Raw genomic sequence first — 24,433 nt, 5'->3', positions numbered from 1 at the left:
TGCGTTTGTTTTCGTTCCGCTGCAAACTCTCATATTATCAAACTTGAGCGAATTCAGTACCGTTGTTTGCGAATTGCCTTAGGCTGCATGCATTCAACACAGTTCGAGACATTCTTGCTTGTCGTGACCTTTCATACATGAAACTTATTTATCATTTCATAAAGAAAATTGGAGTTTCAATTTAATAAAGGCCCCTTTTAAGACTTAGCTCTGATCCCAGCTGCGTCCATGAGTTCAACCAATAGCTAAATTAGAATAAAAATTATGTAATGATACAAACAAACTCGAAACAGTTTATGAAATTATCAACAAAATATAAAAAAAACAGCTTATTTTATAATTTATAGAAGGTAATCGTTTGGTTCAAATAATATTTCCGAGTAGATTTCATAATTAATGACGAGTTACCTAAGATGATATTTAAGCTATAAGAGAATATGTTTTAATAAATTCAAAACGTTGTGACTATGTTAGAATTAAATTAGGATAAGAATATTATGTAAAAGTGATGCTACGGCGAAGAAAAACTTATGTAAACTGCCTTAAGAAATAAACGTATTTATGAAAAAAAACTGACCGTACCAGCAAGCAGTATAATGATCGTATGCACAAAGGATCGCGAAACTCGGAGGACATTTTAAATATGAATCCCAATCGCCGATTTGCTATGCAAATAATATTTTCATAGTGAAGTTTGAAGGTTATTTCGCGATCAAGAATCCAGATCTTCCACATGTTCTGTTCGCGTTAGCGTGTGTCCTGCGATTTGGAATCGAATACTATTGGTGCACTTTTTCGATAAAAAGATATAACACTGAATTTTTCGATACTCAATTTCAAAAAATTCTTGGTACTCCATATTTGAAATGTATCAAGCATTTTTTACAACTCCAGGCAATTTAACAGACTTTCAATAATTTTGAAAAGTTTCGTGTCGTCAGAATAGAACAAACGACATTCCGGCGGTAACAGCGTTGATACATCATTAATGAAGATAGAGAACAGTAACTGACCAAGGATACTACCTTGAGGCACTCCCGAAAGATTCGTGAAGGTCTCCAAAGTCGAAGATCCAATTTTAATCCGAACAAAGCGATTCGTCAAGTAAGACTTAAACCATGCAACTCCTCGTGTAGAGATTCCAAGTACCTCTAATTTTTTTAGGAGAATTCCGTGATCAACCCGGTCAAATGCCGCTTTAAGGTCAATATAAACCGCATCAGTAAGTAGGCCACGGTCCATGTTCCGTATACAGTTTGAAGTGAACTGTAAGAGATTCGTCGACACGGAACGATTAGGGAAAAATCCGTGCTGCTGGGTGTCAATCTAATTTCTGCAGCAGACGAACAAGATGTCGTTGACAATGATCTTAAACAGTTTTGAACATGCGCACAAGCAAGTAATTCCTCGGTAGTTAGCAACATTGCACTTGTCGCCTTTTTTGTGAACCGGAAACATAAAGGACGACTTCCAACAAGTAGGAAACTCACTTTGTTGAACCGAAAGATTGAATAGCATTGCTAACGGGTAACTCAAGACAGCGAATGAAGAATGAACAGCGCTTAAACACAGACGAAGGAATTCCATCCGGACCAGCAGCAAATGATAGCTTTAATTTGTTCAAGCCTGCAATAACCATATCCTGCGTTATGTATGGCAACTCGAAACTAAATACGTCTCGCGGTAATCCAGTTGTTGCTTCATCAATCTGCATCGTTGTGGCGCATCGTTCATGGAATGCATGCTTGAAATGGTGAGCAAACAGATAGCACTTTTCGATTTCATTGTTGGCTGTCTCATTTTCCAAGAACATTGAACGAGGAAGACCAGTTTCTTTTCTTTTGGAATTTACAAATGACCAAAACAGTTTGGGTTTACGACGAAAGCTTTGCTCGATCCGTTCAACGTACTGAGAATAAAGGAATAGATATCTATTGCTTCTAATGTTGAACTGGTGTTTGAAATACGGAGACCGACAGTTGCAGTATTTCCGGAGAGCAGCTGAACGAGCACGTTTTAATACTCGTGAACGTAGATTTGACCAGGGAGGTTTTTGCGGAGGTCGTCTGGTAGGAACAGTACGGGAAACAGCGTGATCTATTACTGTACAGAAATATTCAACAGCTTCATTAACGTTGGTAGAGGAATCGATAGCATTCCAGTTAGTCCAAGAAGGTAGCTCGTTCAGTGCATTGTAATCAGCTCGACGAAAATCGGGATCATGTGAAATGGTGGGCTCTTCATAAACCACTGGAATTGGCAATCTGAATATGACTTTGATTGCTGGGTGGTCAGCATCGAGATTCGTTAGAGGTTCAATTGGCAAAGAGATAGTAGATAACGGTGTGGCAGATTCGTTTGCAAAAACGAGATCCAGTAAGCGGTCATTTCTGTTGAGTACATTGTTAATCTGACTAAAACCGTGAAAATGCAAACCATCAAAAAGAGTGCTGCATGCAGCAGACATGTGTGAATGCAATGGATCAATGCGCGGAGCGCCTCGCTCGGGAAAAAGCCACCGAAGACCAGATTGATTATAGTCGCCGAAAAGAAGCGAGGGTGTATGAGGGCTCAATTGGGAGGGAACCGATCCCAGCGAGTTCACGTGATCACTAATACTCGTATAATCATTTTTTCGATCAGGTGGTAGATAAATAATACCTATACTAACATTTATCTCAGCAAACTTAACGACAACCCAAAGCTGTTCTAGGGTGTCGGAGATTGATGCAGGTTCGATGTAGCAATTGAGATTTTTGGAAACAGCGATTAAATCTCCTCCACCTCGTGATTTACGACTGTTTAACGGTGACCGATCAGTTCGAAACACAGCGTAGTGATGTCCAAAAAGTTGAGCAGAATAAATTTGGTCGTTCAACAAGGTTTCCGTTAAAACGATGATATCGTATTCTGCCTCCGATACAGACAAGAAAAATATCTCTACTTTGGTCCGTGAACCACGCACATTTTGGTAGTAAATGGTAAGGTTGTTGAAAAAAGTAGCACTGCAATGTGAAGAATTTTCAGGAACAGCAGGCTCACAAAAACTATTGTACTCGCCTGAGATAGTAAACTGGAAGCCCCTGCTACCACCACCGACCGCAGGATCTGGACGATGACGATGGCGGATGTCAGCAGCGAGCACGACTGAGTCGGGGGGATCAGGGACTTCCATAATGCTTGATGTAGGGTGCCCCGGATCCACTAAAGTTGAATTCAGGTGGGAGTGATTACTAAAAAGTGATTGAATATCAGGTACCGAATGCTCTGAGTGGATAAAATACTCGCCTGGAGTAGCATATCGGAAGCCTCCACTACCATCACCAACCACAGGACCGGGACGATGACGATGGCGGATGTCAGCGGGGAGCGCGACTGGGTTGAGTGGTAGGGAGACTTCCTTAATGCATAATACGGGGTGTCCCGGGTCAGCAACTGAAGTCGGATTAGTTCTACTCTGCAGCGTTGTCTAAAGGGATAGTCGGTGCTCCCCTTGAAACACTACGTGTGTTAGGTTGGTCGACGAATTCACGAAATAGAAGTCCACTGGGCCAAGTTGAAGCATCAAGCGATTGCTCTTTAAACGCAGGGTCAAGTCCAATATTGTACGAGATAAATGATAGTTTCGTTACATCTGCATCCTTCGGAACAAGCCGCACGATATCGGCAAAAACGGCTGCATCTAGACAGCGAGAGACAATTTTCTGCACATCTTCGGTGGTCACTAAAGGCTGGGACCCAGATAAGTACAGCCAAAACTTTTTGGTTGCAGGAGGAGTAACGATAAACGGAACAGACAAATCACTAAGGTCAATGGTTCTTTGTTCCATTTTCAACGGCAGCTTGCACTGGCTGACCATTGTTTCCACGGCGCCGTTTCACACCTAATTTGGGCCAGCCACTAGCATTCGGAGATATACTAGAGGACCGCTCAGATGCTAAATAATCAACTTGTTTACTAAGTGATTCGATCTAATCGAAAAGCTGGCGAACCTGGGTGGAAATGCTGGCCAAATTCGATGGATTAGATTGCTCTGAGCCAAGTACATCTTTGATGTAGACAAACACACTGCGGCCGCTTTACACTTGGAGCAAACATACATTGCTTTTCCTTACGTGAAGAGATCTCTATTAGAACGGTTATTAAAACCGCAGCATTGATGACTAATGTGAAAGAATGTATCGCAAAAGCCACATCGCACTGGTTCCAAATCATTAACCGCCAATTGGCATTCCCCGCAGACTTTTTTCCATCTTTATTTTGTTATATTTCACTATTGAAAACGCACAGCAGCGAGCAAACAATCACGGATGGTAAACAAGTTGAACAATGCCACAATTTGATGAAATTTGTTTCGACAGTCAAACGCACGTAAAGGTCCGATCGAAGTGTACTCCAATAGTAAAACGTACAAGGATAGTTATCAAGATGCTTGGGATTCCTGCATGTACTGTACTGCATGTATCAAAGATCATCGCAATCGGCACGATAGAGTTAAGCAATAGTCGGCTATTTACGGAGCACGTGGCACGAAGAGGACACGCCAAGTTAAGGTTTCCCAGGTTAGTGAAGAATAGTATATGCCAGCCGAAGCTGGTCTTTCGGATATTACTCGTGTTGATTATTGTTCATCCTCTTCAATTGCCTTTTACTCCAAAAATTCACGGTCGACACACTGTCACACTGTCGAGGCCCGTATTCAGTGTTATTCGATTTAAATAAAATGGTTGGAATGCTAAATTTGAATTTAATTACGATTTGAGCGCCACTGTTAGTTTCTCCAGGTGAGATACAACAGTATATGGCCAGCCGTGTCCAAGGTCAATTGATACTACATCCTGAGTCTTCTTCTCTTCTTATTCCTCTCGGACTGGTTAAAACGATCTTAACGTCATCTTAAGAAAATTGTGATCTGCTGTTATTGGCTTAGCTACTCGGGTTAGAATACCATTCAGCGCAGTATTTTTTCTGTCAGGTAAAATACAGAACAGTATATGCCTGGCGAAGCTAGGACCAATTGCAGTCTATACTACACAAATTTCATCCTCTTTCGCTTGTAACGCACAAGTACGATGGCCCCAGTTGCATCATCTACTGCTAAGAAGCCATCCCTGACGACATTGACGACCAAGTTGAAGGACATCCAGTCATCATTCAACGATATTTGGCAGTTTGTTGAGGATTTCACAGAGGATACCACCGTTACGGAGGTGGAAATTCGATTGCAGAAACTCGACGAGCTGTGGGAAAAATTTGGTGACACTTTAGTCGAAATAAAGTCACACGATGATTTCCCTACTGATGGCGAAGGATACGAGAAGGAACGAAAAGAATTCAGCGACCACTACTATCGTGCGAAATCATTTCTTGTGGATAGAGCTAAAGAACGGCAGGAGCACTCGGTGTTAGAACAGTCGATGCGTTTTGGTGACAGCTCGATTCATGGTACGCTCGATCATGTGCGCCTACCACAAATAAAGCTTCAGTCATTTGATGGTAATATCGATGAATGGCTAAGCTTCCGGGATCTTTTTACTTCCCTTATCCACTGGAAGTATGACCTACCGGAAGTGGAGAAATTCCACTACCTTAAGGGATGTTTACAAGGTGAACCAAGGAGTCTTATTGGTCCTTTGCTGATCACTAAGGCAAATTATATAATTGCATGGGAAATGTTGTTGAAAAGGTACAACAACAGTAAACTTTTAAGAAAGCGACAGGTGGAGTCGTTGTTGAAGTTGCCAAATATTTCCAAAGAGTCCGCAGCTGAACTACATGTCCTCCTCGAAGGCTTCGAGAGAGTCGTTCAGACTCTAGATCAAACTATACAACCAGGAGATTATAAAGATTTGCTACTTATAAATCTTCTGGCCACGCGGCTGGACCCAGAGACTCGTAGAGGGTGGGAGGAGTTTTCGTCGAGTAGGTATGTGGACACTTTGAAGGATCTTACAGACTTTCTTCATCGCCGTCTTCAGGTGTTGGAATCACTACCTGCAAGATCAGCGGATAGCAAGGGCAATCATTAGATCCAAGCGTCTTCGAAACAAAAACCAGCTGCTATAGCATAACACAAGCCTCAGGGGGGTGTTGTGTGGCGTGTGCGGCGAGCCATCCACTTTATCAGTGTGGTACATTTCAGCGTATGCCAGTGACAGAACGGGACGTTCTTCTACGGACTCACTCTCTATGTCGTAACTGTTTCCGACACGGACACCTGGCTAAGGATTGTCAATCAAAATTCTCGTGCCGGAATTGCAAGAGTCGTCACCATACGATGGTCTGTTTTAAACGGGAGAGGGATAGCAACAGCAAGGAGACTGCGGTTGCAAATGACAGAAATGCTGTTACTTCCAAGGAATCTCGAGCTTCTTCTTCTGGCTCTCAAGTGACCAATCTTGCTGCCACTAACGTATCAGTATCTAATGCTGCCCAACAGTTCTCATCCCAGGTGTTGTTGGCTACCGCAATAGTCATCGTAGAAGACGATGATGGCAGAGAGTTTCCTGCGCGGGCTCTTCTGGACTCCGGATCGGAGAGCAATTTCATTACAGCACGATTGAGTCAACGACTAAAGGTTAATCGAGAAACAGTGAATATTTCGGTTCTCGGGATTGGCCAGACCATTACTAAGGTTAAACGGTGCATTTCAACGACAACTAAATCACGAGTTTCTCCGTTTTCACGTGATTTGAGTTTTCTGGTGTTACCAAAGGTGACGGTGAATCTGCCGACCGCCAATATCAATTTGGAGGATCAGAATGGGAGATTCCAAGTGGAATTCAGCTAGCAGATCCTTCGTTTTGTGTTTCCAAAGGTATAGATAAGGTACTTGGCATAGAAGCCTTCTTCGATTTCTTCATCACTGGTCGCAAAATATCTCTCGGGAAACAAGTTCCGATATTAAACGAATCAGGTTTTGGATGGGTGGTGTGTGGTGGTCTGTCAGGCCCTAGTCAATCGTTGCAAACTAGTTGTAACATATCATTGTCAGAAGACCTAGATACGCTAATGACACGTTTTTGGGAATGCAAGGAAATAGAAACAACCAGCAACTATTCACCGGTGGAAGCACGATGTGAAGCTTTATTCTCACAAACGGTTCAACGTGCACCAAATGGACGATATACTGTTTTACTACCAAAGAACGAAACTGTACTGGCACGGATGGGCGATTCAAGGGATATCGCATTTCGACGACTCCTGGGAACGGAGCGCAGATTGGCAAAGGATGCTAATCTGAGAGAGCAGTACGTCTCGTTCATGGATGAGTATTGTCGCTTAGGGCGCATGCGACGGATTTCTATCACAGCCCAAGATAACGTAAAAAGATGTTATCTTCCCCATCATCCGGTGCTAAAGGAAGCTAGCACCACAACAAAGGTTCGAGTGGTTTTTGATGCCTCGTGCAAAACTTCTACGGGCGTCTCCCTAAACGATATGCTTCTAGTTGGGCCAGTAATTCAGGAGGATATGCGGTCAATAATAATGCGATGCCGAACCAAGCAAATAATGATCGTAGCCGACGTGGAAAAAATGTTCCGACAAATCTACGTGGAACCGGAAAAAGGCCACTGCAATCTATTCTGTGGCGTACATCTCCTTCAGCAGAAGTAGAAACCAACGAGCTCAACACCGTCACTTACGGGACGAAACCAGCACCGTTTTTAGCAACGCGTACTCTGAAACAATTGGCTTTAGACGAAGAAAGTCGCTTTCCATTGGCCTCTAAGGTAGCCATCGAAGATACGTATATGAACGACGTATTGACAGGATCGGATGAGGTAAAAGATGCAGTTGAATTGAGAATTCAATTGGATGAAATGATGCTCAGTGGTGGATTCCGTCTGAGAAAATGGGCATCGAATTCCCCGTTAGTGCTAAATGGAATTCCTGCGGAAAATTTAGCATTACGTAATGAGAACGGAATCTCATTGGACCCCGACTCGTCGATAAAGACGTTAGGGCTTACCTTTATGCCAAACACAGATGATTTTAGATTCCAATTTAACATACCGATGCTTGATACTACAAAACAATTATCTAAACGACAAATCCTCTCTATAATAGCCACGCTATTCGACCCATTGGGTTTCATAGGTGCAACAATTACTACCGCAAAATTGTTCATGCAACTTTTATGGACATTGAGAGACAATAACGGCAAAAGATTAGAATGGGATAGCCCTCTACCTCCAACGGTGGGTGAGAGTTGGAGAAAATTTCACCTAAAACTTCCGTTTTTGAACGAAATACGGATTCCTCGAAGCATAATTCTACCTTGTGCTGTTACAATCGAATTGCATTGCTTCTCTGATGCATCGGAGAAGGCATATGGAGCATGCATTTACATTCGTAGTCAAAATACAGATGGTAAGGTGGCAGTCCGTCTTTTAGCATCAAAATCAAAGGTTGCTCCACTAAAATGCCAAACAATACCGAGACTAGAACTATGCGGGGCACTAATAGCTGCGTAGTTATTTGAGAAGGTTCGGCGATCCATCAGAATTGCAATACCGGTTTTCTTCTGGACAGATTCCACTTGTGTGTTACGCTGGCTAATGGCTAGTCCAAAGACCTGGAGCACCTTCATCGCGAATAGGGTGTCCAAAATACAAAATCTTCCAGACACTGGAAACTGGCGCCACGTTCTTGGTTAAAATAACCCTGCAGATTTGATTTCAAGGGGTACGACTCCCGAAGATTTTGTTGATAACGTGTTTTGGTGGCATGGCCCTGACTGGTTAGCAGAGCCACATGACCAATGACCTCAGTTTCCGGGCGATCTGAGTAGCGAAGAAGGAAATGAGGAAATGCGACGAGTAGTTGTATCTGCCACAATATCACCAATATCAGAGTTCAACGACATGGTACATCGGGAAATTTTCTACATATACGGATTTAATACGACGTACAGCAATTTGATTGCGACTAATCAAATTACTGCGCTCCCCGAAAGGCAGCAATCGGTCCGGGTTTCTTACAACCAACGAACTACGGGAAGCGGAGCATCTCTTGGCTCGGCGTGTACAATTAGAGGGATTTGCTGAGGAATGGAAAGCACTCAAAAGGGGTGAGTCTGTATCAGGTCAATCAGCGGTACGATGGTACAATCCAAGTATCACAAGGGATCACCTCATTAGGTTGGGAGGACGTTTGATGCACTCTCAGGAATCAGATGATACGAAACATCCAATGCCACTTCCAGCTCGGCACTGGTTCACCCGAATGATGTTGCAGCATTATCATGAGCGTTTGCTTCATGCGGGGCCACAACTGCTTTTAAGCGTCGTTAAACTTCATTTCTGGCCTTTACGCGGAAGAGACATGGCTAGACAAATAGTTCTCAAGTGCTATAGGTGTTTTCGATTGAAACCCGTATCCATACCGCAGTTCATGGGAGAACTTCCGGCAGCTAGGGTAACAATATCTCGACCATTTTCGAAGACTGGAGTTGACTATTTTGGACCGATTTATCTACGACCTGTACCGAGACGAGCGGCAGTAAAGGCTTACGTCGCAATATTCGTCTGTATGTGCACAAAAGCAGTGCCCATAGAACTTGTTTCAGATCTCTCGACGGATCGATTTCTGCAAGCGCTTCGCAGGTTTATCTCAAGAAGAGGAAGATGTACCGATTTATATTCGGACAACGGAACAAACTTTGTCGGCTCTCGTAACAAGCTACTGGAGTTTTTCCGTTTGTTAAAGGACAAAGAACATCGTGAGCAGGTGTCCAAATTTTGTGCAGATGAAGGCATACTTTGGCATTTCAACCCACCTAGCGCCCCCCATTTCGGAGGACTGTGAGAAGCTGCGGTCCGTTCGGCAAAACACCACATTTTGCGAGTCATTGGGAACACTCCAGTAACACCCGAAGACATGAGGACATTATTGATAGAAGGATGCTTGAATTCAAGACCTATCACTGCTATTTCCAATGAGCCAAATGATTTAGAACCGTTGACTCCGGCCACTTCCTAATAGGAACTTCACTACAGTCCATTCCTGAACCCAATTATCAAAACATCCCTATGAAACGTCTAAACCGGTGGCAATTAATGCAACGAAATCTTCAAGACTTCTGGGCAAGATGGCGGAGAGAATACTTGTCGCAATTGCAAGCTAGAGTCAAACGGAGGCGTCTTCCTATAAAAGTTGAAGTCGGAAGGCTTGTCATCATACAAGATGATAACCAACCACCACTGCGTTGGAAAATGGAGAGAATTCAGAACGTTCATCCGGGAGCCGACGGTGTCGTTCGAGTAGTAACACTGAAAACAGCCAGCGGCAAATTGACTCGACCAGTCGAGAAAATATGTCCACTACCAGCAGCTGATCTCGCAGACCACATAGAATCAGGTGCTTCAAATAATTAACTAAGATTCACCTTCCCCATCCCTTCCTACGTCGAAGAGGAGTTTATTTTCTTTCAGAAATTCGGCGATTTCTGGGTGGGTGAGGATGTTCCGTAACCACAGTAGTCCACCCAAAGATACAACCCTGTAGCTGATCTTCATCCAACGTCGTCGGATAATTCAATCCACGACACAACAATACTGCGTGTGAAACGATCATACGCAATGGCAAACGATCATCGATGTAAAGGGCAACTACAACCATACACACATGTAGGCATGTGGTGGAGAGTTCATCAGCGTAGCAACGGTAGAACGAGAGCAATGATCTTAATACCACCACCACTGATAAAAATGATAACCGAGTGAGCGGAGGAGAATTTAACCCGATCTTCAAAACATCGCAGCCTGATCACTTTTGATCACTCTGCTGACCTACTTTTGAGGATGCAGCAGTCAGTGCAGTACCAACTAGCTACCGTAACGGTTATGGTGGACCGTGTGTCCTGTTAATTTATTAAAACCTGTAGATTAAGTATAATAAATGTTACACGTTAGGATAAAATAAATGTTTGTTCACTAAGCGGTGTTTAGTACTACGCGAGTGTTATGTAAATTCAATGCCCGAAAACCCAGCGCATAGCCACATAAAGAAAATCCGGAGGCAAAATCATACTAGATTCCCAATTGGCATTACGATCAGGATTGAGAGTTTATCCCGCACAGTGAAAGCCAGTCTACACAGGAACCACCGGAGTCGATGTTGGCCAGGACCTACAGGAGCCAACACTGTTATTATTCGAAGAAAATTTATTCTTTGTTGGCATTTTGATATCAGATACCTAATGTGTCCTCCCCTTGTGCATTTGGAATCAAACCACACCCCAGGTATTTGAAAGTCAAAACCTGTTGGATTCTTTCCATCATAATAAACTGAATCGGCACGGGATCATGCCTTCTTGAAAAGACGACCGCAGAGAATTCGATACCCAGATGAACAGCCCAAACGGACAAGTTATCTAAGGTATCTTGCAATGGTTTTTGCATATCAATAATAGCATTGTGTCCAGTAACTGAAACCACGCCATCGTCTGTAAATTGTCTTAGTGTACATGGGGACACTAGACAGCTATCAATGTTATTCTCGTGAAAATTATAGATGAGCGGACTGAGGCATGAGCCTTGTGGGAGACCCATGTAGCTAGTTCTGAATGTTGCCAAATCGCCATGTGAAAAATGCATGCATTTCTCTGACAAAAGGTGGTGCAAATAATTATTTATAATCGCTGGAAGTCCATGTTGATGGAGCTTGTTTGAAAGAACATCAATGAAAACTTAATCGAGCATTAATGTCTAAAAATACAGATGCCATTTGTTGTTTTTGAGCGAAGGTAATTTGGATGTCAGACGAAAGTAATGCAGGGCAATCATTCGTCCCTTTATTTCTACGGAAGCCAAACAGAGTATCGGACAACAAACCGTTCGTCTCGACCCAAGTGTCGAGACGTCGAAGAATAATTCTTTCGAACAATTTTCTGATGCAGAACAACATTGCAAGTGGTCTATATGAGTTGTGATTGGAAGCTGGTTTCCCTGGCTTTTGAATGGCGATAACTTTCACTTGACTCCAGTCAGGTGGATCAATATTTTGCTCAAGAAACTTGTTGAACAATTCCAACAAACGTCTTTTTGCGAGGTCGGGCAGATTCTTCACCAAGTTGAATTTAATTCTGTCCAACCCAGGAGCGTTATTGTTACAAGACATGAGTGCTATGAAAATTCCATCATTGGAAAGGGGCTATCAATTGAATCATTATTTGCAGAAGACTCCCTAATAATGCTATGCGTAGCAACAGAATCTGGACAAACTTTCCTCGCAATATCAAAAATTCCTCACTCTCATTTCCTGCGTTACGATTCCTCATTCGTCTGACCGTATTCCAAAGAGTGCTCATTGAGGTTTCTCTTGACAAAATATCTACAATAGTTACATTTGTTGGCTCGAAGAATGCTCTTGTACTTGGTTTCTAAAATCAAGAATTTTTCAAAATTCTGAGGAGATATTCCTCCTCATTTTAAAAACGTCTTGAAAGCATTCTGTTTCGCTTGTTTAGCATCTGAGCACTTTTTGTCCTACCAAGGGCTTGGAGGGCTTCTGTTAGACGATGGACCAAGAAGTTGTTTGGTTTGTGCCTTTTCTGCGGCCTCCAGAATCGAACAAACGAGGAAATCATATTCTTCCAGTGGGGGAAGCTCTTTAATTGAGTACAAAGTACTGGAGATACTACTTTGGTATTTAATCCAGTCAACATTTTTGGTCAAATCATATGGAATAATAACTGAATTAGCAATGCCTTTGTTACTGCTAATTGAGATGATGATTGGTGCATGATCGCTACCGTGTAAATCAGGAAATACTTTCCAGGTGCAATCTAGTCGAATTGAAGTCGACCAAAGAGATAAATCTAATGCACTTGGACATGCAGGAGGTCTTGGGGTCCGCGTCATGCTACCCATATTTAATACCACCATGCTAAAATTGTCGCAAATATTGTATATTAAAATTGATCTACTATCATTGTAAACGGAACCCTACAACATTCCGTGCAAAATTGAAATCTCCTAAAATCAAACGTGGAGCAGGAAGGGCTTCGGCAATTTCATTAAGCTGTCTCTGTTAAACTTGAGCTCTTGGAGGAATATATACCGAAGCAATGCAAATGTCCTTTCCTTTAATGTTTATTTGACTAGCAACAACTTCTATATTAGAAGTCGAAGGAATGTTTAATCAATAAAAGGAATAACATTTATTAATTCCTAAAAGCACTCCACCATACGGGGAGTATGATATTGGAGTCCATAAAAATTAAGGCTATGTTTGATGTAAGCCATGTTTCGCACAAAGCAAATACATCACATTTTTGACTATGGAACAAAACTTCAAATGAATCAAGTCTCGGCGTGATGCTTCGACAATTCCACTGCAGGACAGTGATTGAATCATTTGCGGTGGTTGATAAATTATCCATCAAATGATACAAAACCTGAAAGAACTGGCCATTGAGCTGATAACTGTTTCAAAAAAGTTTTAGCTATTGAAAGGAATGCCGTTATGATGGTCTTTAGAGGTTCTACAATTTCCGAAAACTTCAGTAATCCTGATGGTTGCTGTGAAACGGAGCCAACTGGTTTATTGTCTTTTCTTGTGCTAGTTCTTGGATTGGTTTGTGAATTTGACAAACCAGGAGGCACAGTTTTTGGTTTTAAATTTGGCTTTTTAGATTTAACACGCGGATCTCAAAAAGAGATGGTGCAATTTTAGGTGTCTCTTTTGGTAATTTGTGGTTTGGTAATCTCTCCTTAACAGACCCTTGAGGAGTGACAAACGAGGTATCTTCACTATTTTCGTTAGAGTCAGATTCCTCAGGCACCGCAGGATTTGAAAAACCGTTTTCGGTTTCCAAAGGTGGGTCATCAATGATCGTTTTAAGCATTTCCGCATATGTACACTTAGACCGTGCTACTAAAGATAGCTTCATTTTGTCTTTACGTAACTTAAATGTAGCGCATATTGAAAAATCATGAGGACTCATCCTACAATAAACACATTTTTCAATATCTTTATCGCAAAGATTATCCTTATGAGGCCCTCGACATTTTATACATTTATATTCATTACTACAATAAGTAGCTATATGTCCGATTTTTTTACCGTTCGTGCAATTCATAACATGCGGTACGAAAAGCCGAACAGGAAGACGAATTTTATCGATATAGACATGGTTAGGCAATGCAGATCCGGTAAATGTTATTCGAAACGCATCTGAGGGACGATAAGACTTAATTCCATCGACAATAGAAGCTGAGTACAATTGCTTGCACTCGAGTATCTGAACTCCCTCAAGTATGGAGTTCCGACCAACTCCATTTTTAAGTAAATCATCGGCTTTCAGACACTACACCGTCAATTTCCACCTTCTTCGATGGAATATAAACTTTATATTCAACAGCAAATAATTTACAGGTTACAATATCGTTTGCCTATTTCAAGTTGTAAACAACAACTCGAATTTGATCTCTATTAACTTTAGAGATTTCTTCAACTTTTGAAAAATGTGGTGTCAAATGCTTTGTAATTTGCATCAAAATTAATACCTTTTCTTTTTTTTTCGAAAATAGACTATCCATGGCCCAGTGGTACCCTCTGGATAATGTTTAGCCCTTGGAGTGTTTAAGATCTTACTAGTATCCGGAATCGGATTCGGATGATCTTCCATTACATTAGCTGTTACCTGGTAGATCAGCACTGGGTTACTTTAGCATCTCTGTGCCTTTGCACCGCTTCGTCTTCGCACCTTTATGCGATGGAACCTCTGTGACTCGTCACTTCCATGCGCTCGTACTCTGTGTCTCTACACCTCTGTGCGGATGAACGGGATGGCCTTCGTTGCTAGCTTTTCAGTCGAGAAACGCCCCGAATATTGCCTTGACTATTAGCACCAGCAGTTTTAACTACCTGCAGCAGTTAACTCACGAGCAGTGTAATTGAAACACAACCTTTTTGCATGAATGGTTTTACTGAAAGCTGAATAATAATAATACTAATAATAGTAATAATAATAAAAAAAAAATAATAATAATAACAATAATAATAAAAATAATAATAAAATTAATAAAAATAATAATAATAATAATAATAACAATAATATTAATAATAATAATAATAATAATAATAGTGATAATAATTTCGGTGAGATACGATAAGAAAAAATTGATAGCCATATTTTTGTGCACGTTTGTGGAACACAAATTATTTGCAATGTTCTCATGCAAGAATGTTACTTAAACTGAAAAATTACACATGATCCTGGGACAATTTGTGTCATACACTTCGAGTTATTAATTCTCATAATTATCAGTAATTAATTCCTGATCACTATGCCGACCATATGCAAGATACCCACAAAAGAAACACGCCTCATCAATTTCTGTAGCCTTAAAAAACTCAAATATAGCATCCGGATTCTGAGCGACATTAATCTTTCCTCTACATCCAGATATTTCCGACGAAATTGATTTTCGCCGGGTTATGTCATGGATATAGTGGACAATTCACGACCTGACTCGTCTACCAGTAATTATTAATCCCATACCTCATGGTAAAACAGAGTTTTAACCAACAAATCAATCAAACAAACTTTTCAGCATTTCGAAACAAATAAACCACCATCGTAATGCGTTTACAAAAATACAACGTTATACAACAAAAAAATCAAACATAAATTGTCTTAGTTCATTGCTTTAAAATGTCTTCAACTATGGGACTAGCATTCATGATCATCATCATCATACTGGAACGCTAGCTACAGTTATGTTAGTTCCACAAACCGCACATGCGTATTCAATCGGGTGGGAGCAAGAGTTAAGGGGTACACTCTATGATTTTTTTTATTACTTCTACTGGTAGATATATAACCTGAGAACAGAATTACAAAGTTTCAAAGTCTTACTTTGTGAACGTAAGTCTTTAAATTCATTCGCCCTCATTAATTCTTTTGAAGCGCCTAAACTTTGAAGCGCACTTCCTCAAACCCACACGAACATCCGATAAATAAAACTGCTGAACCAAACGACTCGAAATTTTTTTTGTAAGATATGGAATAAAGAATTGCATAGAACTTTTTGTTCATACAAACTATAAAAACTAAATGGAATTTCTTGTATATATATTTAAATGTTTACACGTTTCTAAAAAAATAACATTCATATTCTTTTCGGACTTCATGCACTTAAGGCAGCCATCTTGATTAATTTTATATATCATTTGTATGTATCAGATTTTAGAAGATTTATATTTAACAATAAGCTTTAGATATTTTGATTTATTTTTTTTGATAATATTTTTTTTGAAACCTGAAATACAACAAACAAGAAAAATATCAAGAGCTTTTACAAGAGTTTCACAAGAATAGGAACAAGTATCCCTTAACACTATACTTCTAATTAGTTTTCTTGCAGTTGGTGTACCATATTCTGAATAATCTAGGTTGAAAAAATTATGGTGGCATCATAGTACATATCTTGTTCCAATAATTATTGCTGCTTGCAAATGATTGTTGTGGTACAGTGATCAATGAGAATGAAAATACGCGATTGATCGAAATCTTCGGAAGCATAGGAAATATTTCTAAACCAAAGCAATAACGTGAGTATGCCAAGGATGAAAATATGACATGAGAATAATAGATACAAATTATACAAATGAGAACTGTACAACAAAAGCGTAAATATTTAGTTTAATTTATAATGACGTTTCTATAAATTTGTATTTCACTAAATCAATCCCAAGACGAAATTCAGAAACATCTAGTTATTGATATTATCCCAAGGATTCATTGCATTGAGAAAAATACATATTGTTATTACATTGAAATGGTTTTAATGTTGAAAAAACTAGTGAAGTAACAATACCGTCCGCATTGCTGATAATATAAGAAATTGCTACACGTTCCAATTCGGCATTTTCAACAACTACTTCCGTTATCGGAACAGCCAAGTAAATCCGCATGGACATGAACTACCATGACCAGAATTAGTTCTATTTTTTGTCTATTTCATTCAGAGAGGTTTCACTATTAGTGTAAAAACTGACTTTGACAAATACTGTCTTTCAATTTTCTTGAAGATGACTGCACCGATTTTTACAAGCTGAATCGTATGAATCGAATTCAATGTTTTTCTTCTGGTATCGAAATAATAAAGTGATATGCACAAAACAAATGTCACCACCTCTTCTCGGAGAAGGCTTGTTCGATTTAAACAAGGTTTAAAGCCATTGATTGAGTTTGAAGATCTAATGGCTGCCGTTTCTGGCTCCGGAGATATGATGACATAATTGTCGTAACAGACAAAACGTGCTTTATCGCTTAGTTTTCTCAGAGAGGGCTTGACTGATTTTAACCAACAAACACATTACCTGTGTTCAAAGTTATTTTACGTTTCGTCTTATGCAGCTTATGTTGAGTTGCTAGCGCGACCTGGCGGCTCAACATAAGCCGCTTGACAGACGTAAAGTTAATGCTATTTGCAAAACACTTTTTGCTATTACACCGGAGCGTAATGTCCAAACTGACGTCTCGAACGAAAAAGATTTTGGCTACCTAGCCGTACAGATTTTGATAATTCGAAGGGAAAAGCTTTTTAAATAACTATTCCTTGGAATATAAGTATAAATTAAATTATTAAGATTTAAATTGGGTGTTCAGCCACAAGTGATGACTTTTAAGCCCTATTATATACATGGTTTGGTTATTACCATGAAGACATCATTTGCTTCCGCAATTCTGAGATTTTTGTGTAGGGAAAATTCTAAACCTACTTGCATTGTGTAATGGGAAAAAGAAACTTATATACTAACTTACTAACTAATACAGAGCGCGAATCGATTCAATTGAAGATTGCATCGATTTTTGTCGGAATTAGCTTATAATATTATGTGACATTACATCTAATGGTTCTAGATTTGTGAGTCTGTGTAACTCATTTGTACTAAACCAGGGAGGACGCTTCAAGATCATTTTTAGAATTTTATTCTGAATCCTTTGAAGCGTTCTCCTCCTGGTGGAACAACAACTTGACCACATTGGTACTGCATAAAGCATGGCTGGTCTGAAAATTTGTTTAAAAATTAACAATTTAGGTTTTTTGACAGAGCTTAGAATTTCTGTTTATAAGAGGATATAAACATTAAATATATTTGTTACACTTTTCCTGGATTCCTTCAATGTTATCCTTGAAAGTGAGTTTTTTTTGTCATACGTTAAACCTAAGTATTTTGCTTGATCAGACCATGCCAATTCCAAGCCATTCAATTCGAGAATGTGATTATTGTTTGGTTTAAGAAAAGAAGCACTTGGCTTATGAGGAAAGATAATTCATTGCGTTTTGCTGCATTTGGTTTAATTTTCCATGTTGACAGATAATCACTGAAAATATTTAAACTTTTTTGTAGGCGACTGCAGATCACTCTTAGATTTCTACCTGTGACTAACAGACTTGTGTCGTCACAGAATAGCGATTTGTGACAACCAACGGGTAGATTTGGAAGATCAAAAGTGAAAATTATATACAAGATTGGAATTTGACCGAGAAACTTCATAAATTTTATTCATATGATATAAAATCAGACAGACCCTTCAAGGCTGTCTTGAAAGGATTATCAAATGATCAAAGTATTGATGAAATTAAAAATGAACTAAAAGAATTGCTTGGTTTTGCCCCTTCCCAAGTAATACTTATGAAAAAAAGAGCGAATGGTACTTCTAAACCACGCTCTGGAATTTCCCATGAACTTTACCTAATACACTTCAATCGAAGTGATGTAAATAATTTGAAAACTTTAGAAAAAGTACGTTTCATTTCCCACATTAAAATTCATTGGGAACATTATAAACGGCATAATCGTATTGCAAACTTAACGCAATGTCGTCGTTGCCAAGGCTTCGGTCATGGAACCAAAAATTGTCATATGGATATACGGTGTTTGAATTGTGGTAAATCGCATTCGAAAGACGTTTGTCCAATGAATGAAACCACTGATAAATTTTCATGTTCAAATTGCAATGGAAATCATAAATCCAATTATTTGAAATGTCCTGTCAGGGAAAAAAATTTAAACGCTCGTTCGCTTCGACAACAAGTCAAATCAACGACCTTAAGTTTACAGAACATACCTGAAAATCAAAAAACCGTTACAAATGCCACGCCTAATTCTTCTAAGGCACTGATTTCTTCGAAACAAAAAACAGGTACGCCTGCCAATTCGTCTTCTAACGAAAACAATTTATTGACAGGTAGATCGACCTCGTCATCATCTTCTTCTTATGTCAGTTATGCTGGTATATTAGGTAGAAATCTATCACCTATTTCTTCTAATGTAAATAATCAAAACACAGGACCGCCTTGCAGTTCTTCTTCTAACGAAAACAATTTATTAATAGGTAGACCGGCCAAATCATCTTCTTCTAATGGTAGTCTACCTACAAATATTCCTTCAATGCCATTCGCTTCTTTAAATGAAGTCGATTTAGGCGATATAACGATATAATGATCTACCTACAAGATCAACTTTTTCAAATGATCATCCAAATGAATTCGACTTCATCACTTTTTGAAGCATTTCAAATCGGATGGAAATTTGCAAATAATATTATAATGAATTTAAAATTTAACAGTGATGTTAAATAATTATTTGAATATTTTAAATTGGAATGCTCGATCTTTGAAATCGAGTGAAGATGAATTTTATAATTTTCTCAAAGTTCAAAAAATTCATATTGCCATTGTGACAGAAACTTTTCTTAAACCAAATGTAAAATTGAAAAGTAATCCACATTATGTAGTTCATCGATTTGACAGGTTTACTGGAATGGGTGGTGGAGTTGCCATTTTTGCCCAACGGCAAATTAAACATCGAATTTTACCTTCTTTCAATACTAAAGTTATTGAAAGCTTGGGAATCGAAGTTGAAACCATTCATGGAATTTTTTTCATCGCTGGAGCATATTTGCCATTCCAATGCACCGGCGAACAATTAAATTTCTTTAAAGGCGATTTTCAAAAACTTACAAGATATCGATCAAAATTTTTCGTAATAGGGGACTTAAATGCTAAGCATGTCCAGTGGAATTGTAGGCAAAATAACAGTAATGGTAAAATACTTCATAATCAACTCTCAGCTGGTTACTTCACAGTTCTTCATCCGAGTAATCCGACTTGTTTCTCTTCCGTGAAAAACCCGTCTACAATTGATCTGGTTCTAACAGATCAAAGTCACATTTGTAGTGAACCGATTACTCATGCTGACTTTGACTCAGATCATCTTCCAGTAACATTCAGACTTTCCAACGAAGCTATAATTAATCCAATTAGTTCTATTTTCAACTATCATAGAGCTAATTGGTTGGATTGCAGATCTCACATTGAAAATCGTGTGGATCATGAAACTATTTTAGAAAATTCTGCGGACATCGACACAGCAATTGATAATTTGAATCATTATATTATCGAAGTTAGAAATCTTTCAGTTCCCAAAGCTCAAACTAAATTAAATTCTCCTATCATCGATGACAATCTTCAACTGCTCATTCGGTTGAAGAATGTTCGTCGACGACAATATCAACGTTCTCGTGATCCTGCTATGAAAAACATAGTTAAGGATTTACAAAAAGAAATTAAACATAGATATACTCTTTTGCGAAATGAAAATTTCGCTAAAGAAGTTGAACAAATTAAACCATATTCTAAACCTTTCTGGAAACTTTCTAAGGTTCTTAAGAAACCTCAGAAACCAATTCCTGCTCTCAAGGAAGGAAATCAAATACTTCTTACAAATGGTGAAAAAGCTCAAAAACTTGCTCAGCAGTTCGAGAGTGTCCACAATTTTAATTTGAACGTTGTGAGTCCTATTGAAAATGAAGTCTCACTGAAATACGATCTTATTTCAACCCAAGTGTTATCACACGATGACATTATTGAGACGAATTTTGATGAAATTAAATCAATTATTAGGAAACTCAAAAACATGAAGGCTCCTGGTAATGATGGAATTTTTAATATTCTTATTAAAAATCTTCCCGATGTTGCCTTGAGACTCCTGGTTAAAATTTTCAACAAGTGTTTTTCATTAGCTTACTTCCCAAAAAGATGGAAAAACGCTAAAGTAATTCCTATCCTAAAACCTGATAAAAACCCAGCAGAAACATCAAGTTATCGCCCAATTAGCTTACTTTCTTCTATCAGTAAACTTTTTGAAAAAATTATTTTGTTGAGAATGATGACTCATATAAATGAGAATTCAATTTTTTTACCAGAACAGTTTGGATTTCGTCATGAACATTCAACTACTCTTCAACTTGTCAGAGTAACGAACATGATAAAATCAAATAAATCTTCTGGGTTATCCATTGGAGTTGCTCTTCTAGACATAGAAAAAGCATTCGACAGTGTTTGGCACAAAGGTTTAATAGCAAAAATGTCTGATTTCCAGTTTCCTATTTATTTGATCAAAATGATTCAAAATTATTTAACTGATCGTAGTCTTCAGGTTAGCTATCAGAATTGTAAATCTGAATTGCTACCCGTACGAGCCGGTGTTCCGCAGGGTTCGAGTGTATCTCCAATCTTGTATAATATTTACACTTCTGATCTTCCAAATCTACCCGTTGGTTGTCAGAAATCGTTATTCTGTGACGACACAAGTCTGTTAGCCACAGGTAGAAATCTAAGAGTAATCTGCAGTCGCCTACAAAGAAGTTTAAATATTTTCAGTGATTATCTGTCAAAATGGAAAATTAAACCAAATGCAGCAAAAACGCAATTAATTATCTTTCCTCACAAGCCAAGAGCTTCTTTTCTTAAACCAAACAATAATCACATTCTCAAATTGAATGGCTTGGAATTGACATGGTCTGATCAAGCTAAATACTTAGGTTTAACGTATGACAAAAAACTCACTTTCAAGGATCACATTGAAGGAATCCAGGCAAAGTGTAATAAATATATTAAATGTTTATATCCTCTTATAAACAGAAATTCTAAGCTCTGTCTAAAAAACAAATTGTTAATTTATAAACAAATTTTCAGACCAGCCATGCTTTATGCTGTACCAATTTGGTCAAGTTGTTGTTCCGCCAGGAAGAAAACGCTTCAAAGGATTAAGAATAAAATTCTGAAAATGATTTTGAAGCGTCCTCCTTGGTTTAGTACAAATGAGTTACACAGACTCACAAATATAGAACCATTAGATGTAATGTCACATAATATTATAAGCAAATTCCGACAAAAATCGATGCAATCTTCAATTGAATCGATTCGCTCTCTGTATTAGTTAGTAAGTTAGTATATAAGTTCCTTTTCCCCATTACACAATACAAGTAGGTTTAGAATTTTCCCTACACAAAAATCTCAGAATTGCGGAAGCAAATGATGTCTTCATGGTAATAACCAAATCATATATATAATAGGGCTGAAAAGTCACCACTTGTGACTGAACACCCAATTTAAATCTTAACAATTTAATTTTAACTTATATTCCAATAAATAGTTATTTAAAAAAAAATATACAAGATTGGAGCTACGCTCAAACCCTGCGGAACGCTTGCTCGTACGGGTAGCAATTCAGATTTACAATTCTGATAGCTAACCTGAAGAGTACGATTAGTTGAATAATTTTGAATCATTTTGATCAAATAAATAGAAAACTGGAAATCAGACATTTTTGCTATTAAACCTTTGTGCCAAACACTGTCGAATGTTTTTTTATGTCTCGAGTAGATAACCCAGAAGATTTATTTGCTTTTATCATGTTCGTTACTCTGACTAGTTGATGAGTAGTTGAATGCTCATGACGAAATCCAAACTGCTCTTGTAAAAAAATTGAATTCTCATTTATATGAGACATCATTCTCAACAAGATAATTTATTCAAAAAGTTTACTGATAGAATAAAGTAAGCTGATTGGTCGACAGCTTGATGTTTCTGCTGGGTTTTTATCAGGTTTGAGGATATAATTTACTTTAGCGCTTTGCCATCTTTTTGGGAAGCAAACTAATGAAAAACACTTGTTGGTGCAACATCGGGAAGATTTTTAATAAGAATATTAAAGCTTCCATCATTACCAGGAGCTTTCATGTTTTTAAGTTTCCTAATAATTAACTTAATTTCATCAAAATTTGTCTCAATAATGTAATCTTGTAATAACACTTGAGTTGAAATATGATCATATTTCAGTGAAACTTCATTTTCAATAGGACTCTCAACGTTGTCACTAAAATTGTGGACACTCTCAAACTGCTGAGCAAGTTTTTGAACTTTTTCGCCATTTGTAAGAAGTATTTGATTTCATTCCTTGAGAGCAGGAATTGGTCTCTGAGGTTTAATAAGAATTTTAGAAAGTTTCCTGTAAGGTTTAGAATATGGTTTAATTTGTTCAACTTCTTTAGCGAAATTTTCATGTCGCAAAAGAGTAAAACTATGTTTAATTTCATTCTGTAAATCCTTAACTATGTTTTCATGTCGTCGACGAACATTCTTCAACCGAATGAGCAGTTGAAGATTGTCATCGATGATAGGTGAATTAAATTTCGTTTGAGCTTTGGGAACTGAAAGATTTCTAGCTTCGATAATGTAATGATTAAAATTATCAATTGCTGTGCCGATGTCCGCAGAATTTTCTAAAATAGTTTCATGATCCACATGATTTTCAATGTGAGATCTGTAATTCAACCAATTAACTCTATGATAGTTGAATATAGAACTAATTGGATTAATTATAGCTTCGTTGGAAACTCTAAATGTTACAGGGAGATGATCTGAGTCAAAGTGAACTGCGAAGTAACCAGCTGAGAGTTGATTATGAAGTATTTTACCTTTACTGTTATTTTGTCTACAATTCCACTGGACATGTTTGCATTTAAGTCCCCTATTACGAAAAAATTCGATCGAAGTTTTGTGAATTTTTGCAAATCGACTTTAAAGAAATTTAATTGTTCGTCGGTGCATTGGAATGGCAAATACGCTCCATCGATGAAATAAATTCCATGAATGATTTCAACTTCGATTCCCAAGCTTTCAATAACTTTAGTATTGAAAGAAGGTAAAATTCGATGTTATTGGTAGGTAGACTGCCATTATAACTGTCATTAGAAGAAGATGATTTGGCCGATCTACCTATTAATAAATTGTTTTCGTTAGAAGATGAACTGGAAGGCATTCCTGTGTTTTGAATATTAACATTTGAAGAATTAAGTGGTAGTTTTCTACCTGTTACCAAAGCGTAACTGTTATTAGAAGAAGATGATGACGAGGTCGATCTACCTGTCAATAAATTGTTTTCGTTAGAAGATGAATTTGAAGGCGTACCTGGTTTTTGTTTTAAATTCGAAGAAATAAGTGACTTAGAAGAATTAGGCGTGGCATTTGTAACGGTTTTTTGATTTACAGGTATGTTCTGTAAATTTAAGGTCGTTGATTTGACTTGTTGTCTAAGCGAACGAGCGTTTAAAATTTTTTCCCT

At 38.4% G+C, this 24,433-nt stretch overlaps 2 protein-coding genes across 2 annotated transcripts in view; both read left to right on the top strand.

The window, feature by feature from the left end:
- The first annotated feature begins 7,012 nt into the window (after positions 1–7,012).
- LOC131428877 (uncharacterized) lies at positions 7,013–7,618 on the top strand. The gene has a single exon (XM_058592935.1). The coding sequence runs from the start codon at positions 7,013–7,015 to the stop codon at positions 7,616–7,618; it is 606 nt and encodes a 201-aa protein (XP_058448918.1).
- Positions 7,619–16,357: 8,739 nt separating this feature from the next.
- Positions 16,358–24,433, top strand: part of LOC131429963 (glutamate [NMDA] receptor subunit 1) — a 641,009-nt gene continuing 632,933 nt past the window's right edge. The window contains exon 1 of the mRNA XM_058594515.1: positions 16,358–16,564. The gene's annotated coding sequence lies outside the window, so the exon portion shown is untranslated. The remainder of the gene's footprint in view (positions 16,565–24,433) is intronic.

The sequence above is a fragment of the Malaya genurostris genome, chromosome 2 (assembly GCF_030247185.1).
Source record: "Malaya genurostris strain Urasoe2022 chromosome 2, Malgen_1.1, whole genome shotgun sequence".
Taxonomy (NCBI): Eukaryota; Metazoa; Arthropoda; class Insecta; order Diptera; family Culicidae; genus Malaya; species Malaya genurostris.
Note: the sequence above shows the minus strand (reverse complement) of the source record. Positions and strands in the feature narration are given on the sequence as shown.

Coding starts and splice junctions, on each gene's coding strand:
- LOC131428877 (XM_058592935.1), top strand. CDS start 7,013: ATGACACGTTTTTGGGAATGCAAGGAAATAGAAACAACCAGCAACTAT.